The sequence below is a fragment of the Vipera berus genome, assembly GCF_964194415.1.
Source record: "Vipera berus genome assembly, chromosome: 1".
NCBI classification, from domain to species: domain Eukaryota; kingdom Metazoa; phylum Chordata; class Lepidosauria; order Squamata; family Viperidae; genus Vipera; species Vipera berus.
Window position 1 is genome coordinate 327,786,607 of NC_138202.1, and position 19,310 is coordinate 327,805,916.

The 19,310-nt window shown below is 37.8% G+C and overlaps 1 protein-coding gene across 2 annotated transcripts in view; it reads right to left on the minus strand.

The window, feature by feature from the left end:
- PNPT1 (polyribonucleotide nucleotidyltransferase 1) overlaps positions 1-18,934 on the minus strand; it is a 34,125-nt gene extending 15,191 nt beyond the window's left edge. Inside the window, exons 1-15 of one of the 2 annotated variants that reach the window (XM_081322873.1) lie at positions 18,651-18,934; positions 18,237-18,297; positions 18,021-18,095; positions 17,212-17,317; positions 14,291-14,340; positions 13,529-13,592; positions 13,386-13,433; positions 12,745-12,858; positions 9,247-9,433; positions 7,021-7,072; positions 5,994-6,051; positions 5,324-5,420; positions 4,748-4,850; positions 3,880-3,950; positions 594-630 (exon numbers count right to left, since the gene is read on the minus strand). In XM_081322873.1, the coding sequence (XP_081178999.1) occupies positions 594-630; positions 3,880-3,950; positions 4,748-4,850; positions 5,324-5,420; positions 5,994-6,051; positions 7,021-7,072; positions 9,247-9,433; positions 12,745-12,858; positions 13,386-13,433; positions 13,529-13,592; positions 14,291-14,340; positions 17,212-17,317; positions 18,021-18,095; positions 18,237-18,297; positions 18,651-18,850 (1,323 nt within the window). In that variant the 5' untranslated portion in view covers positions 18,851-18,934. The remainder of the gene's footprint in view (positions 1-593; positions 631-3,879; positions 3,951-4,747; positions 4,851-5,323; positions 5,421-5,993; positions 6,052-7,020; positions 7,073-9,246; positions 9,434-12,744; positions 12,859-13,385; positions 13,434-13,528; positions 13,593-14,290; positions 14,341-17,211; positions 17,318-18,020; positions 18,096-18,236; positions 18,298-18,650) is intronic. The other variant, XM_081322874.1, reaches the window with a different exon arrangement.
- Positions 18,935-19,310: the final 376 nt, after the last annotated feature.

Below are 19,310 nucleotides of genomic sequence, written 5' to 3' on the forward strand. Positions count from 1 at the left end.
CTTTTTCCAGTGCTGTGGTAACTTTGAATGGTCATTAAACTAACTGTTGTAAGTTGAGGACTACCTATATCTGACTCTACGTTTCGACTGGATGTTTTTACTGCTGTTGCCCAAATGTAATCTACCTCTCCCAAAACCTCTCAATGAATTCACAATTTAGCCCAATATCTGATTTTACTTTTATGGTTTACGGCTTAACATTAGATGGACTTCTTTAAGTGGGAACCCAGACAAGGTTGTTTTAAGTGGGAACTCTAGAGGTAGTTAACTGCAGTATAAATTATTTTTATTCCTAAATATATTCAAAGCAGAATAAAACATTAACATCTCATTAAAAAGTCACAAACATATCACAATACTTCCAGCAAATGCAACTTAAAAGTACACAAGCACAACAGCCTGAGCATTATTACAATACAGCTGGTCTTCCTACAGAAAACTCTGGAGTTCCCTTGAGATCTGAATAAGCTTTTGACAGAGGAATTTTCTTTTTAAGAAAAGCAATGTGGAATCAGCCCCTTAGTCCAAGTACTGAAGTTTATTGATTAGGCCTACTTAAAAATATTCAAGTGAAACAAAGAAAAATATCCTACCTCATAATGAAGCATAAAGTTTTTTTCTTTTATTCCACTAAAATAGAAATAAAAAGTTATGTAGATCTTAATAAGCTGTATATAACTTAATCAATCCATGTTAATAAAACTATCTACTTTGCCCTGTCTCACAAACAGAGACAAAACATGAAGTCAGGATTTAGAGCACGAGAAACCTCATTTTACAGGCATCTTTCCCAAGACATAAATTTCTGCAGAATCCTTGAAATTTTCAGAAGCAGTTTATTTTTGTAGTAAGTTTAGCTTATAGCAATGTATAATAAGTACATTACTAATGGAACCCTTTTTCTGATTAGACCAACCTGTTTTCAGAACTCAGAAACTAATGTGATAAGCCAGTACAAAGTTATATTTTTAAAACTAAATCAGCCTAAGCATGATCTGTCTTTTATAAGAAATTGTCTGGAGAAATGGTTTTATGCACATAAACTGTGTACAGTATGTGACCATGTATGCACATATTGTTTACAGAAATGTGTCTGAATTGATATTTTAGTCAGTTTTTCTTAAGATAGTGAATAATGTTTTGAGCATTCTGACAAGAAGGCTTGTCTGTTCACAAAAATGACTGGAACAGCCCTTCAAAGAAAATTAATTTATAAAAAAATGTGAAATGCTGGTTTCAAACCTGTTTTCTCTGTATGAAAACTTGTGAAGAAAGCATTGGACTGCAATGAATCCACTTTTATTTTATAACAATGGCCAGGAAGCTTATATTATGTTTAGAAGCATTCTTATAAATACAATTATTCTAGGAGAGGATCTTTTTTTATTACAACTTCTCATTTAAAAAAATAAAAATATTGTCAGAAAGAATAGGGAAGCTTGTAGGAGCAAAGGTTGTTGAGAGGCATATAAGCATTCAAGTATCATAAACCATTGTCCTACATTAAGCCAGAATTCTTAATTTATAAACTAAAACAATGGACCTGAAAAAAGTGACAACTGGTTCTCACACTTACAACTGTTGCAGCATCCCCACAGTAATGTGATGAAAATCTGGGCGCTTGGCAACTGACATGTATTTATGATGGCCATATCATCCCAGGTCACCTTTTGGGACTTTCTCAGCTGGCTTCTAACAGGCAAAGTCAACGGGGAAGTTGGATTTGCTTAATGACTGCCCGAATCACTTAACAACTGCAGTGATTCATTTAACAACCATGGCAAAAAGGTCATAAAATTGAGCACGACTCACTTAACAATCACCTTGCTTATCAATAGAAATTCTGATTACAATTGTGGTCCTTGTCAAGGGCTACCTATATTATGAATTAAGTTGATGTGACCATGTATGCACATATTGTTTACAGAAATGTGTCTGAATTGATATTTTAGTCAGTTTTTCTTAAGATAGTGAATAATGTTTTGAGCATTCTGACAAGAAGGCTTGTCTGTTCACAAAAATGACTGGAACAGCCCTTCAAAGAAAATTAATTTATAAAAAAATGTGAAATTGTCCATCATCTGCCATTCCAGAATGCTGGTTTCAAACCTGTTTTCTCTGTATGAAAACTTGTGAAGAAGGCATTGGACTGCAATGAATCCACTTTTATTTTATAACAATGCCCAGGAAGCTTATATTATGTTTAGAAGCATTCTTATAAATACAATTATTCTAGGAGAGGATCTTTTTTTATTACAACTTCTCATTTAAAAAAATAAAAATATTGTCAGAAAGAATAGGGAAGCTTGTAGGAGCAAAGGTTGTTGAGAGGCATATAAGCATTCAAGTATCATAAACCATTGTCCTACATTAAGCCAGAATTCTTAATTTATAAACTAAAACAATGGACCTGAAAAAAGTGACAACTGGTTCTCACACTTACAACTGTTGCAGCATCCCCACAGTAATGTGATGAAAATCTGGGCGCTTGGCAACTGACATGTATTTATGATGGCCATATCATCCCAGGTCACCTTTTGGGACTTTCTCAGCTGGCTTCTAACAGGCAAAGTCAACGGGGAAGTTGGATTTGCTTAATGACTGCCCGAATCACTTAACAACTGCAGTGGTTCATTTAACAACCATGGCAAAAAGGTCATAAAATTGAACACGACTCACTTAACAATCACCTTGCTTATCAATAGAAATTCTGATTCTAATTGTGGTCCTTGTCAAGGGCTACCTATATTATGAATTAAGATGATGTGAAAAGACAGTCCCCATGGTTTGTAAACAATATAATTCATAGCTCAGTGACAGGTGCAAAACAAGCTTCCATTTGTTCAATAAATCATGCTGAAGAGAAATTTTAGTTTAGTATGTGAATCCAATCATTGTATAACATCTTAAATTTTAAATTGCAATATTGCAATTTATTATTTTATCTATTCCATTTAGTCTATCTTGTCTTCAGTTAAAAAATACTTATAAAGGTAGTCCTCGACTTAACTTACATAAATGAGCCCCAAATTTCCACTACTAAGCAAGACAGTTGTTATAAGTGAGTCGTGCCTCATTTTATGACCTTTTTGCCATGGATGTTAAAAAAAATATCTCTGAACTCGTTAAATGAATCACGTGGTCATTAGGTGAATCTGGCTCCCCTCCCCATTGACTCTAAGAAAGTCTCTAAGAAAGTTGCAATGACAATCCCGGGACGCCGGGATGCTGCAACCATTGTAAATACATGCTGGTTGCAAAGCACTTAAAAGTTTGATCATGGGACTGTGGGGATGCTGTAATAGTCATAAGTATGAAAACGGGTCATAAGTAAGTTTTTCTGTGCCGTTGTTACTTTGAACAAATGGCTGTAAATCGAGGACTACCTGTAATGCTTAATAAAATGTAAACATAAGGCTTGCAACTAAAGACAGAATCAATTTTCAAATCAATCAATTAAACATTAAAATTCTGATAAAAGTGATCCATCTTCCCAGATTTTCTGAATGATGAGAGATCAGGGAACAAAGTGAAATCCTTAGGGTAAAATGTCTCACTGACTGTGTGGAATAAAGAAATGCTTCTTCTCCATGCCAGGCAGATATGCTTTGGGCAAAGAGGAGCCTTACCAAAAGGGCCTCTCCTAAAGATCTAAATGGTAAAACAGATTAAGCTACAAGGATTATGGCTCCTCCAATATTTAATAATTTAGGAATTTCAAGTTCAACACAGCACATCAACAGAGGAAGTTGCCAGTCCCAATTGTGGTTGCTAAGTGAGGACTACCTGATAAGCAATTAGATGAGCCCGCAAACAGCAAAAACTAAACTAAGCTAGCAGTGTGAAGAAGGTGAAAGGAAAATATACAACGACACATACCTGAGTACTGTTGTGATAAGATCTGATTTAATACTTGATTCTAACGAATCAAATGTAACTGTACAGAGGACCTAAACATTAGCCAAAAAAGAAGTGGTATGATAAAAACATTTCTACTTAAGGAAATTAAATTCTTTAATAAAAATGATAGTAACACAAGACGTTTCATAAACTCAATGAAATGATGTTCGCCCTCATTTCAAATGTTTCTGAGCTGTACTTGTTTAAGATTATACTACAAGAATAAATGCTGTATATTAGAAATTTCGATCAAATATGTAAAAATCAACCAAACTTATTTTTCAGAAGGAAAAAGGATAAAAATATGTATTCTTTTTTACCAGTTTAAGATCACAGTCTGATCAAACATAGTGCTATTTTTAACTATTCATATACAAGAACCTTTTCATTCATTGACATGCATATCTCATAGAATGCAATTTTAATAGCAATGCAAAACAAAGCCCTCTAATTTCATATGCACAAGAAAGTTAGGGATAATATTACATACAAAGTAGCAGTCAACCTATTTCAAAATTTCAAAATATTGTAGTCACTTAAAATCATAAATTTTGTTTTAACTGCACACTAACAGTATACCACTATTTGCACTGTATGATTTTTTTCCTTCTAAAACATAGACTCGTGCATACATTTTCCTGAGTCCCAGGGCATGAAAGATTTTTAAAATGATGATGATAAAGCTTTAAATCTTGTTCATATAAAGCTTTGAGTTTTGCTGCAGATCATATCCCCCTTTTAATGCTTTTAACAGCCAAGCCAACAAACAGAAATAAATATGGATTTTTTTAAAAATGAAGCATTTAAGCAATTTTAAATTTATAATATTAAAAAAGGAAGTTAATACCTGTGTTTGTCCCCTTTGAAATAAAGCTGAACCATGTAAAGTTTTAAACAAGTCCACTTCACAACTGATATTTCTAAGTGTAGTGAAATCTCTACCATCACATCTAGAAAAATAAAGTTAAAAACAAATAATTTTTCTTTCCAAAGTCTTATTTCATAAACTCAAATACAGAATGCATCCTTTGATTTAAATCCAATAGCAGTGTTACCTGTTAGAGCTGATACAGAGTAGGGGAGAAGGTTTATTACAGTATCTCCTGCTTCTACTATTTCATTGATATGTACATACTGGCATAATATTCAAATATAGGTTCAACTAAAATAGGCTGTCAACAGTTCAGATCAAATCAACCCATTGACACATATTTTTAAAGTTTCTAATCAAGTATTACTTCTCGAACATATTGTCGAATACATTTTTTTCTGGTTCATCACGTACATGTTGTCCTGTTAGGGATTCTATTCTTATTGGCTCATGTACAAGGCATGAGTTGTTTCAAAACCTATCCCACATTTTGCCTTCTATTAGCATCATTTGAAAATAATACCACTTAATTACAATCAATTCCACATTTACCTTCGGTATTCATTCATGATAAGATTTCTAAAGGTTTCCTTGGTAACAACATTAAATGATTCCATGATTTCATAAGAATCTGCCTCTGGAAACTTTTCTAGGGGTTAACATAGAAGAAAAATTATTTTCTCTCACTTAAAAAATTAGTGAACAGCAGCTATTTTAGCAACAAAATAATTAGCATGATTTTATATCTTTTTCTTTCAGCAGATACAAAGAGAACAGCTTAGTAGAAATGAAAGCAACCAAACATGAAGGAAAAGATATGAGATACATGTTTTTTTATCATCTACATCCATATAAGGTATCCGTAGAACTATGAGTTTGGGTTTCACTAAGATGGTAGTCTAAGTATTTATATATATTGTACAAAGAGAAAAAGTCCAGACATAACAAAATATGGAATATTCATCTTCTTTCTCACTATTTTTTTTACGTCCAAGGAATGAGAACATTCAATTAGACTAAATCCTGTAGTCTGCAGTACTACATTGCTCAGACATTAGTTCACCACCTTAGTAAAATCTCGGTTAATTTAGGTTACTGACATATCTGTGAAAAATAATCTGTGCCTTTTTTTTGCCCATTAAACATAGATCTGTACACAGTCTTTCCAAAATATATTTCGTAATATGCATGCACATGTAAAACAATTATTAATATATCTGACCTTTAAGCTGTTCTTCTGTTTCAAGCCTGATTTTGTTGATAGCTTCATCTCTTGAAATCTAGAATGCAAAATGTCTATGTAGTTGTTAAATTTATATTCTATCTTTCTTTCATCAATAGTGCTCAAGATAGCAAAAGATACAAAATAGAATTCAAACACAAAATCCCATTTATTAAAGTGAGAATATATAATTAAGAAAAGAATCGACCAGTTCAAAATCAACCCAGAACCTTAAATGTCTTGCTGAAGGATAATACAGAGGCAGAAAGCACAACTTCATTTGCAGGTATTCACGTTCTCACTAGGCTAGAGGAATGTCTAAGAGTGGCAGGGAATTTATCATGTACAAGAAAACCATGTTCAAGACAAAAAAAATAGAAACAAATTGTATAGATTACTTTAAACTTATTGCAGATGGACTAGCAGGTTCCAACCTTCGATGTGGACCAGGGAATTGCCATTGCAAGCTTTTGAGCCAAGAGTCAGTAACCTGATAATTCCAATCATGATTATGTATCTAACACTACTATGGGATACCAAAAATAAATTGGAAGTAATAAAAAAAATGGCTAAATCTATGGAGTTTGCACTCTCCTGAGATATGGGCGATTTTAAAATAATGTGGGGGACTTGTTTTAAATTTTATCAAATGTATATGGTACATAGACTATGGATAACCTGGAGTATCTTTGCAGACAACAGTGGTCCCTGGACCATAGCCCAGACCATGGCCTGGGAGCGGTCCTGCTTCATAAGAAGAAATGTGAACTGAAACTTTATGCATTTGTTAATACTTTTTTATTTTCTCACAAACATGGATCTTTTTCTTGCTGCCACATGCAGTTTTGCTAAAGAATTGCTGCCAGACGTTAATTAAATTTTTACGCTTGCCCAATTCCTAGTGATTCAGTGTTTTGAATCATCTTTTGTCTCTTGAAGCTAGATCAGTACATAGCCCTATTGGGATGGAGAAAGAAAATCTAGAAGGGACTTTGCTGCAACTGATTACACGAATGCAAATACTTACTTTATCATGTGTGAAGTCTGAAAATACTGCTGTGACTTTTTCAGATGCAAGTCTTTGCAGAGGTGGAGGAGGAAGTGCAGAAAAATAAGTAAACAATGTAGTAAGTTCATACTTTAATAAAAACTTCATTCATATTGTGTATGTTGAATTTTTCTACTGCTTTGAATGAGTAAACTCTCAAATCTAAAAAAACTGGTTTAGTGAAGTTTGCTTTTAATTTACAAAATATGCTTAAGTGAATTTTATTTGAATTGCAGGCAATAACAAACTTTCTCCCAAACATTGTCCATATTTAGCAAAGCAGTTTAGACTATGCTTGCTGTTTCCACTCAAAATGAGTATTTAATATTAAGAGTAGACTTTATCATGTCTTTGGTTTAAAAAAGACCCATTTGCCATTTAATAAATGTTTGGTTTTACTAAGCACCCTTTCTCATCATTAGTCTATTTAATCAAAGGTTTCTGTACAATAATCCAGCAAGTATCCAAACACCTGTGTTTAGAGCACAAAATGAAGAGTATATACTAATAAGACCTATTATATGTATTTGAAATCCAAAAAATCAGCATAGTCTAGCAAACAAAATCTTCTCAATGTTATGTTGAGGGAACTGAACACAATTTAGAAATGTAGCTTCATCCTTTGAAATTAGGAAAGGAGCCAGGAAGAGACGTTTTAGTAAATCAGGGGTGTCAAACTGCCAGCCTGTGGGCTGGTTTCATCATACCGAAGCCGCACCCATCCCATTGCCGGAAATGCAAAGAGTCGTGATACACTGTGACAAGTCACGTGACGTGGTGAATTTGACACCCATGTAGTAAATGAACTGATTGTGATAACGTTCAGGTGCAGTATACTCTAAGCCAGAGGTCCCCAACCCCCGGGCTGCGGCCCACTACTGGGCCATCACTTGTTTGGAATCAGACTGCATCAGTGGCTGGCCGCGCATAGCTTGACTTTTGCGACCGGCAGGTGCACACATGTGCACAGCTTGACTTGCACGATCAGCTGGCTGGCGCACATGTGTGCAGCTTGCCTTGTGCTACCAGTGACCGGTGCGTGCATGCACACACAGCTCAACTTGCACAAGTCGCAGGCCAGTTCTCCCCTCGCCATGTCAAGCCGTAAAGGCTGGGGACTCCTACTCTAAGCATCCCTCTTTTCCACATTTCTAAGAATGTTTTCCATACTTCCAAAGACACAAATTGGTATCTAACCTGGATTGGGAGATAATGGAATATTGGCAAAAAAGAATGATGCAGATTCGGCATAGTCAACTTCAGGCTGAGATCAAGTAGAACTCAAGAGCACAAAAGTGCTGCCACTAGTGACTTGACTTTATATAACCTTGTAGGTGTTAGGACACCTTTCAAGATGCCACATGAAGCCTTATTAAGAATGTGATTAATTTAATTGAAAGAGCACCAAATGGTATAAATTTCACGACCCTATAAAATACCTGCTTTACTAAACATTTTTAAAAAGCTCGCCTGATTTGCTTTCAAATTATTATGTAGGAATATATTAAACAGTACATAAACTTCCATTTTTTTCTAAGTTTGTTTTTTATTGAAACATATTTTCTGTTTCATAGCTGTAACATTTCTGCAAATTGTACATCTTCAGAATTTATCCCATCCAGTTCTACCTATGTTTGTTAAGTGTATGTTCAAATACAGGTGGTCCTCGAGTTACAATGACAACTGAGTCCAAAATTTCTGTTGCTAAGTGAGTTTTGCCCCATTTTACAACCTTTCTTGCCACAGTTAAGTGAACACCTGCAGTTGTTAAGTTAGTGGCATGGTTGTTAATTGAATCTGGTTTCCCCATTGACTTTGCTTGTCAGGTGGCGGCAAAAGGTGATCACATGATCCTGGGACACTGCAACTGTGATAAATATGAGTCAGTTGCCAAGCGTCTAAATTTTGATCACATGACCACAGGCATGCTGAAATAGACATAGATATGAAAAATGGTCATAAGTCACTTTTTCAGTGCTGTTGTAACTTCAAACGGTCATTAAATAAGTTGAGGACTACCTGTATAAAATGGGATTTGAAGAAAGTATAATATTTTTGTGCCGCTTCAGTCATCTGACATCAGGCAGCATGTTTGGAATATCTGTGCAACAATTATGTAGCTACAGTTATTTTTAAGTAAGAAAGACTACAAGAAGCTAATGCACATTCAATTACGGTTCTCCAGATGCCTGTGTCCACACTTACTGTTGTGCATATTTCACAATCTCCTCAGGAGCAGTGAATAACTTCTGGTCAGTTCTCTTTTTGATTTTTTGCTCTCTTTCCAGCTGCTGTATGCCTTGAATGATTTGCTGGGTATGCTTCAAACCTACTTTGATGGCATGGCAGAAATCCTGTTGCAGGATGTTGTCTGCTGCAGCTTCCAGCATAACTATTGAATAAAATTGAGAGGTGGTTAATTACTCCAACAGCCTTCAGTATGAAATAAACTATATTATGTAAAATGGGTCTTAATGAATTAAGATTCACACATGTGAAGACTTAACTGCTTTGCTAAGAAGAAATCTATCCTATTTCACTTAGCTTTTTCTGCTCTGGCTTGAAAACACTACTTTAGAACCTTCCTCAAATAACTACAAGTTAAACTGAGTCACTGGCGAACAGCAATAAACGTCAACAAAAAATACCTAAGTCCATACTTCAGACAGCTAGCTTCTTTGGAAGATTTTTGTGACTCAGAAGTATTAAGTATTTTATTTAATGAATCTATATGGCTGCCCATCTTGCAAATGCAACTCTGGGTGGCTACCAAAACCCAGTAAAATAATAACAAAATTAGCAAAGAATAAACAAAGTGTTCTGAAAGACAACTGTAAAAAAAAGCACTAAATGCTTACTAATTGTGACAAAAAAATACTACTTGGAAGTAGGCATTCAGGGATGAAACAGATTTAGTATCTAAAAAACGTGTTTAGAGACTTTCAGACTGAAGAAAAGTGACAAAATATCATCAAACATATCTTTCTGGGCTAGTTGTCAGGGTTGGGGGTGAGTAGCACAGTACAGTATTGGTTTTCTTCTTTCCCCCCTTGCTGGTTCAAGTCAGTGTTGATTGGGAACTACAGGTCCTGCCCTCAGCCCCTACACTGTGGGATGCCACCAGGTTCTCTTCACTCCTGTTCAACATCTACATGAAGCCACTGAGAGAGGTTAATGGTAATCATGTGGTAAGGTATCATAAGTATGCTGATGATACCCAGCTGTATATCTATACACATGGTGAAGTAAGCAATGGTATTGACATCCTGCCTTGGTCCTGGAGAATGTAGAGCAGTGGTGGCGAACCTATGGCACGGATGTCAGAGGTGGCACTCAGAGCTTTCTCTGTGGGCACCCACACCATGCCCCGGAGGTGGCAACTGTCCCTCTTCAACCAGCCACCTGCTAATTTGCCAAGATCCCACGTGGCTGAATGCATCCCGGCACAGCTGGTTTCCCTCCCATCCCGTCTCTCCTGGCCTCGCATGCTCTCCTTTTCCCAGGCACGACCCACTGCATCACCTCCTCAGCTGTTGGCTGACCATCCATCTCGGAGGCAGCTTCTTTGAACTGCTGGCGACGGGCTGTGGAGCCTCAGTGTGTGCCTGTCAAGGGGCCGGCAGGCTGTGGCTACTGACGAACACCGTTGGCCCCCATGCGCTCGCTGGCCTCTGTGTGGGGGCCGATGCTGTCAGGCAGCAGCTGCCCCAGCCCTTGTCTTGCCCCATGGCAATGGCACCCCCACCCTGCCTCGCCTCACCCCACAGGATGAGTCTCTTGCTTACCGCCCCACCTGCCAGAGACCTCCTGGAGCTCCCCCAACCCTGCCCACCCCTCACAGGTCTCCCTCCCCACAAGCAACGTTGAGGTGACCACACCCACCTTGGCCACACCCATCCAATCTTCCATGACCACCACAGCCACACCCACTCAGTGGGCCACGCCCACCTGGCACCCAGCGATAAATAAGTGGGTTTTGGATTGCAGTTTGGGCACTTGGTCTCTAAAAGGTCCGTCACCACTGATGTAGAGGTTTGGAAGGGGAACAATAGGCTTTAACTCAACTCTGATAAGATTGAATGGATGTGATGGAATGTGTCTACAAAGAGGAAGGTGGTGTGATGGACCACAGTGCAGCAAGTTTCCCAGGACAGAGGGAGCACAGGAGAGGGGGTGAGACAAGAGGCAATAAAGCCCAGAGCTGGATCAGAGAAAGAGATTTAGGACAGTCATTCCCTAAAATCTCTAATTATTTCTTCAGTACTATACATTTAATTTGGCAAGATTCTGTCTATATAGTATGAGCAAATGAAGAACTGAACTTTGGCTGAGCTATATGATTTTTGGATTGAACCTGGCAACGGCTTTGGGGACCACAGGAACTGAGAATTTATCATGGATAGGGCTGCACTACCTATACAGAGCCAATACACAATCTGGAGATCCTTCTGGATTCAAGATGACTGCTCAAGGAAAAGGTTGCTGTCGTAGCTAGAGGGCCTTTGTACAACTTTGGGTTGTGCACCAGCTATGACCATAGCTGGATTGGGAAGCCCCACACCAGACATGTCAAACACAAGGTCCGGGGGCTGGATCTGGCCCGCAAAGTGGTTTCATGTGGCCTCCGAAGCCATTCTGGAAACAGTGAGGGAACGGCCCCCGCTGCCTTGGCCCTGGCCCAGAGATCCTCCTTCTGCCAGAGACCCCCAGAGACCCTCCTGCCCAGGACCCCATAGGCACCCTTGATTCCAATGATGTAGAGCTGGCCATGCCCACCCAGTAGGCCATACGCACTCCAGCCATGCCCACCCAGTAGGCCACGCCCACCCTGGCCATACCCACCTGGCCCCCCGAGGGCAACCACAATGCTGATGTGGCCCTCAATGAAATTGAGTTTGACACCCCTGCCCTACATTGTCACTCATGTCCTAGTTGCTTCCCACATTATTGTAACACAGGGGTGTCAAACTCGCAACATCATGTGACGTGTCACAACGTGACTTTTTCTCCATTTCTGGCAATGGGGTGGGCGCAGTTTCGGCATGACACATGCGGCCTGTGGGCCAGCAATTTGACACCCCTGTTGTAACACATTCTACATGAGGCTGCCCTTGAGGAGCATCCAGAAATTTCAGATGGGTGCAAAATGCAGTACATTTCATACCCCTGCTCTGCACAACAGTTCAAAATACACATTACTTCTATAATCTCATATAATTCTAATATGGGATTTATAATTTCGAAAAACAAAATTTCATTTCTTTCAGTTTCTGGCAAAAAGTCCAAAAGGGGTTTCCATGTAGAAATAAAATTGTTCAGTCTTTTTAAATCAAAGCTAGCTAGTCCTCAACCTACCACTACAATTGGGAACAGAATTTCAGTTATAAATTGTGACAGTTGTAAATCAATATGTGACTGGACCTGATTTTATGACTTTTTTATGGTGGACACTAAGCAAATCATACGGCTGTATGTCCAAATCATGTAATTGTTAAGTGAATCGTATGGTTGTAAAAATTGCAAATGTAAGCCAGTTGCCAAGTGCCCAAAATGTAGTCATGTGGCTGTGGGCGAAGGATTTTATGACATGTAGAAGTGCTTTAGAGGCATAAAGCACTTCTGAGGCCATCATAAGTCCAAATGTTCATTAAACAACCAGTGCCAAGTCAAGAACTATCTCTATATGCATATTAAACCACTTACCAATTTGGCTCCGAGGGGCTCCAGAAACCACTAAATTCAAAGTACTAGAAGCCATTTCTTTTCGAGTGGGATTAACAACAACTTCTCCATCAATCATTCCAACTCTTACAGCTCCTAAGAAGGTACTCCATAAATTAAGATATTCCATCAATTATGCAAATCAAATCAAATACAAATCAAACAGTAAAACCAATAATTTGTGAACCTTTTCAATGTTTTTGAATCACAAAAAATACAGCTTAGATAATAATGTGCTACTTATCAAATTTGCGGCTTCAAATATTTTGCTTTATTGAGCAAATGTTTTAAAAGCTACACCACAGACAATTCCCACACAGTGCGTGTGTCAAATTCATCAAAGGAAGGAAAGGAAATAAGGAATTTTTTTCTTTGCTTAAATTTGGGAGGATATTAAAAAAATAGTGAATATAATGAATGAGAAAAGCTACATACATCTCTGGAACTTGTTTACAATCAGATTATAGTGATTTAGAATGTGGAAACACAATCTCAAGTGCTAGGACTGGAAGTAGTCATGAACCTTTGATTGTAACTCCCAATACTTAATTTTTAAAAAAAAACATATATGTGGCATATTTTAAAAAAACTAAATAATAGCCTAAATTACCAACTGTACTTACCAATAGGTCCATTCCATGGAATGTCTGATAATGAAAGAGCTGCGGAAGCTAAAAACAGTGAGATTCATTATTTGAAACTGCTTATGATATTTCACTAGGCATACTTATTCCAGAGGGAAAAAAGATTTTTAAAAATTCATTACCTGCATTAATTGCCTGTACCTCAGGACTGTAGGCATCATCTACAGCTAGAAGATTACAAATGATCTGGCAAAGGAAAAACAAATGATACAGTTTGAGTTAACAGTACTGAATACTAAATTTCAATAGCTTGGCAAATGGTTTAATACCGAGGAAGAATGTACCATGTCTCTTTGGTTGTTTAATGCATTTATAGACAAATGGATAAGGAATACTTGAAATGAGTTAGAGACATATTGTCTGAGAGAGAACCCAAATGATGTGCAAAAATATTACATAAATTGTAAAAAAAAATAAAGCGACTAGAAGCATGGCAAAACATTCAGTGAAGATGGAGAAATGAGCAAATAATTTTAAGAAGTACTCTTTCTTAGAGGAAAACCAAGTTTTTACTAAACAGCATTGATACTGTCCAAATCACAAGAAACTAGGATAAAATGCTGCATATTTTCACTCATATGATTAGGCTTATTTCTTCTTTCATCTCCTTGAAGTCCCTATGCTTTTATCTAATGAGAAACACATTAAAGAAAAATGCTCCTTTGAATTGAAGCTGGTTTGGGAATGCATTAACACATCCACTAAATTTCCAAAGCTTTGGAGGGCACAAAAAAAGAAAAGGAAATTGTTCCTTGCCAATTCCAGCAACAAAACCAATTCTATAACAGAAAAACAAATTGGATTCTACATTACTAAGTAGCTACTTAGCACCAATATTGCACTATTAACTAGACAGAAAATTAGAAGTGACCAAAGTAGCCTACCTGTGTATCGTAACAGTAGCCGGCTGGAAAAAGTGGTCGGATTGACCGATCTGTAAAAATATAATATTTAAAAATATATTATATTTATACAATTTTAAAAAATTGTATAAAAAAACCCAGAAAATTAATTAATTTAAAAATGCTCGGATCATGTATAAAGGTAACAACCTTGCAATATGGCTTTTATAATAAAAAATGTTATTTTAGTCAAATATTTTCCAGAACTAGGCTTGTTGCATTTATTTATATGATCCACTACAAGTAGTCCTCGATTTACAATCATTCATTTAGTGACTGTTTGAAGTTATAGCGGAACTGAAAAAAGTGACTTATGACCATTTTTCACATTTCTGACCATTTCAGCATCCTTATGGTCACGTGATCAAAATTTGGACACTTGGCAACTGGCATGTATGCATGACCGTTGCAGTGTCCCAGGGTCATGAGATCACCTTTTGTAACCTTCTAATTAATAAGCAAAGTCAATGGCAAAGCCAGATTCACTTATTTTAGGCTCAGCTGTGGTCTTATGTCAAGGACTACCTGTACTTTACTTAAAAATAAGGAGCTGGTTGTTTATTTTTTCTTGACAGAAAAACTAATCATTGTTCAATGATAAGATATTTCTTGTTGATGGATTTTAAAAACTTTCTCAACTGGTTTATTAGAAGAAATTCTGATTTATCATTCTAATATTTTAATGTTTTATATTCACATTTTTATCTAGTTGTAAGCTGCCTAGTCACACTTGATGGTGAATTGGGCAGCACATAAATTTAATAAAACAAATAAAATAAACTTAAAGCCAAAAATCACGTTTATTAAAATAGCATATTATTTCATTTTTTGTGCAGACTATTGTTAAATAACAAATAAACATCCATATAAAAATAAAAACTCAGATTTTGGGGGCTATAACTCCCAGAATCCTTTGATTATGGTGGTTTACATTGATGAAATCTAAAATATCTGACAACCCATCATACTATCTCTGTAATAATAGCAAAAATAAAATGAGCATTATCAATAACATAGAACACTCCCAAGAATTCCTCAAATGTAAATCGTAGTTCTGCTATTAAGCAAGAGTATACTCCCTCCCCCCAAAAAAAAGGAAAGGAAAAAGGTGTTCATTTCCTACAAATAATGCCTCTATTTTGTCCATATTAAATTTTCCCCCATTCACAAAATTGCTTCTAGATACTAGCTCAAGAATTCCATTGCTTTTAGGAAAAAGAAAATATGGAATAAGGCTCATTGTCACATCTTGATTTCTATTGGATGGCTTCCATGTACATTTTCATCAGATACAGAAAAGCATAAAGAACCTATTAGTACAGGTAGTCCTTGACTTACAACCACAATTGGGACCAGAATCTTGGTCATTAAGCAAAGTGACTGTCATGTGACTGCTTCACTCAATGGCTGCAATCCCAGCAGTGGTTGTTAAGCAATCTTGTGGGTGGTTAAGCAGATGGAGACCCAGGGTGCAGGATGCCTCATGGGAGTGGGAAAGACCCTGGGAAGGTAGCTGCAGACTGTGCATGACTTCTCTCTCTACTCAGAGATGCGTGCACTCTCACATACTCTCCTGAGGCATCCCATGCTTCATAGCTCATTACTGCTTCTTTGCTCTGATGCTGAAAATCCTTCCTGCTGAAATCAAGTATGCTAAAGCTCCACATGTGTGGCTGCATAGGAGCAACAGGAATTTGTTGGAATAATTTGCAAAGGTGCCTCATATCCCAGCAAAGAAGCATGGGGGTGGTGGTGGGGGTTTGCTTTCCCCAAACATCCAACTGCTGCTGCTACATGGTACCAGCTTCTTCCACCTCTCTCCAAAGAAACAGCACGCGTGCTTTTAGCATGGAAGGCAAGAAAAGCACAACAAAGCAGGAGGGAGCCTGAGAGGAAAAAAGAAACAAAACTCCCTTCTCCTCCCGTCTTTTTCTCTTTGCTCTCTAGCCAATCTCCCTCCCAAACATCTAGAGAAAGTACGTGACTAACTTTTTATCAAATGAAAATATCAGTGGTTTGAAATTCAGATTGACACCGTGATTGAATCACGTCACCCATCTTGCTATACAGAGGCACTGGTTATGTGCTAGTATTTAGTATGCCAGGTAAAATGTATTAGTTTGTTCTGACCATCACCTACCAAACCTTACAGTAGAAAACAAGTAGCAATCCATCCATAAGGACTTGTTCTAAAACATAATATAGCTCTCTTGAACAGATGTCATAAGTGCCACATTAGATACCGAATAAGTGTATCATTAATCCAATTTCATAGGAGATATAATTAACTGAATATGATCCAATCCAGAACTGTTTCTACAATTTGTCTTTTAAGAAAGCCAAGACTTATAAATAAGACTGTTGTTGTTGTTGTTAGCTGCGAAGTTGTGTCTGACCCATTGCGACCCCATGGACAATGTTCCTCCAGGCCTTCCTGTCCTCTACCATCTTCTGGAGTCCATTTAAGCTCACACCTACTGCTTCAGTGACTCCATCCAGCCACCTCATTCTCTGTCGTCCCCTTCTTCTATTGCCCTCTATCTTTCCCAGCATTAGGCTCTTCTCCAGTGAGTCCTTCCTTCTCATTAGGTGGCCAAAGTATTTGAGTTTCAACCTCAGGATCTGGCCTTCTAAAGAACAGTCAGGGTTGATTTCCTCTAGGACTGAATGGTTTGATCGCCTTGCAGTCCAAGGGACTCGCAGGAGTCTTCTCCAGCACCATAATTGAAAGGCCTCAATTCTTTGCCTGTCAGCCTTTCTTATTGTACAACTTTTACAGCCATACATTGCAACTGTGAAGACCATAGCCTTGACTATACACACTTTTGTTGATAGGGTGATGTCTCTGCTTTTTAGTGTGTTGTCTATATTTGCCATGACTACTTAATGTTTATTCTGCATACCTATTAATCTGCTTGTAAGAATTTCATGATCTGTAGTACCCAGTTCTCTTCTCAAGTAATTGGTAGGTATTCTTCCTACAGCAGCACTCTTTTGCCGATAGTCAACCTAATGCAAGAAGAAACATTTTGTTTTGAATTTTTAAGACAAGGTAACATTTTATGTAATGAATCAGGAATAAATATTCCAGTTTACCTTATCTATTCAGAACTATGAAATATTTTTCAATACATCTAGAAATCTTACTATTTTGACAAATGTTCTGCATTATGACCAAATGTTATACAGGTAGCCCTTGACTTACAACAGTTCATTTAGTGACTGTTCAAACTTACAACTGCACTGAAAAAAGTGAGTTGTGACCATTTTTCACACTTACGATCATTGCAGCATTCCCATAGTCACATGATTTACATCTGAATACTTGACAAATGGTTCATATTTATGACAGTTGTAGCTTCCAGGAGTCATGCAATCCCCTTTTGTGACCTTCTGACAAGAAAAGTCAATGAGGAAGCCAGATTCACTTAACTGTTACTAATTAACAACTTTAGTGATTCAATTAACACAGCAAAAAGTCGTAAAATGGGGCATTTAACAAATTTCTCACATAGCAACATAAATTTTGGGCTCGATTGTGGTCATAAATTGAGGACTTTCTGTAGCATTATTTATTTATTTATTTATTTATTAATGGGATTTATATCCCGCCCTATCTCCCGAAGGACTCAGGGCGGCTAACAACAATAACATATAATAAGTACTTATGCTTGGCATATAATATTTTAGAGCTGTTTATTGAAATACGTACCACCAAAGGCAGGAACTGAGATTGAGAAGCTTTTGTTTTACTGACCGCTGTCACCATCACTGCTGTATCACCTAGCTTAATTTAAACATACAAAAAACAAAGGAAACTGAGATTAATCATGCTTAACTCTATTCACAGGATCTATTATATTTTTAGGATAAAAACCAGCCCACAAACTTCTCAATGGTATGAACAAAATTATTTCACGGTGAATACCTTAACTACAGCACAACCATCAGCAAATTTGGCTAGTTTTCCTGAAGATATTTCCAATTTCCTAGAAAAGGAAGAACATAAACATGTTCTTAGCATCCGTTCATCTCAATCCAACATCTTTTTAATTCTACAGAAAATACTGGATGCAACAGAGAATTTCAAAGTGACAGGAAGAAACATATTGTACTCCATCCAGCCTGAAGTAATTCTGCATAAACAATAAAAAAAACACACAAACAGCCCAGGGAGGAAGTTCAACCTGCACGTGGTCAGAACCACTTGAGCTACTCCGAAACTTAACTAGGCTTTGGAAAGATTCTCCAGCGGTTTATCAACCATGCGCAGATTTTCCTATTGGGAGGGGGAAAAAGACCCCTCCCTTGATAAGGAGGCAGCCTGTCTGTCTTTTCTTACTTGCTTCCAACATCCACAGTCATCGCTACAGAGGTGGCAGGAGAGCTATTAAAGCTTGTCGTCGAACTCAGCCGCGTAAGGCGAAGGCAGCCGAGCCCGCTCAACCGAAGACCCATAGGGCCTACTTCCCGGGAGGCTGCTATCACAGCAGTCCCCACTGACTTCGTCCTCCATCTCAGCCACGAACAGCAAGCAGCCATAACGCTAAGAATCGCCCGGCAAGGCACTTGCTTCCCATTAAGATACAGCTGATTGGCTCTGCGCAACAAACTCGGTCGCCATTGGCTGCTGTGGCGTGCACGTGCGGGTTAGCCGGAAGAGCTAAGGAATGGAAAGAAGGGGGACGGATGGAAGTGGGCGCTTCCCGCGGTTCAGTTTTGATTCCCAGAAGGAACGGCGCAAAGGTAATCGCTCGCCCTCTAGCGGTGGGGGTTTCCTCGCAGTTCGCTACTTTAAAAGTCTCTAGTCTAGTACGCGAACAAACTCCTGTTGCGCTTTTCCTGTTCCGGGAAGGCTTGTCGGAATCCGAGTTAGAGCGTTTTTGAGTAACGCTTTTGTTTGAAAGATGGAATTAAACTACCTGGCATCTCTGAATGAACCATGACTTAGATATTAAGACCACGTGTCTGGTGGCTGAAGGGTCTGCGGCAATGATGGTAG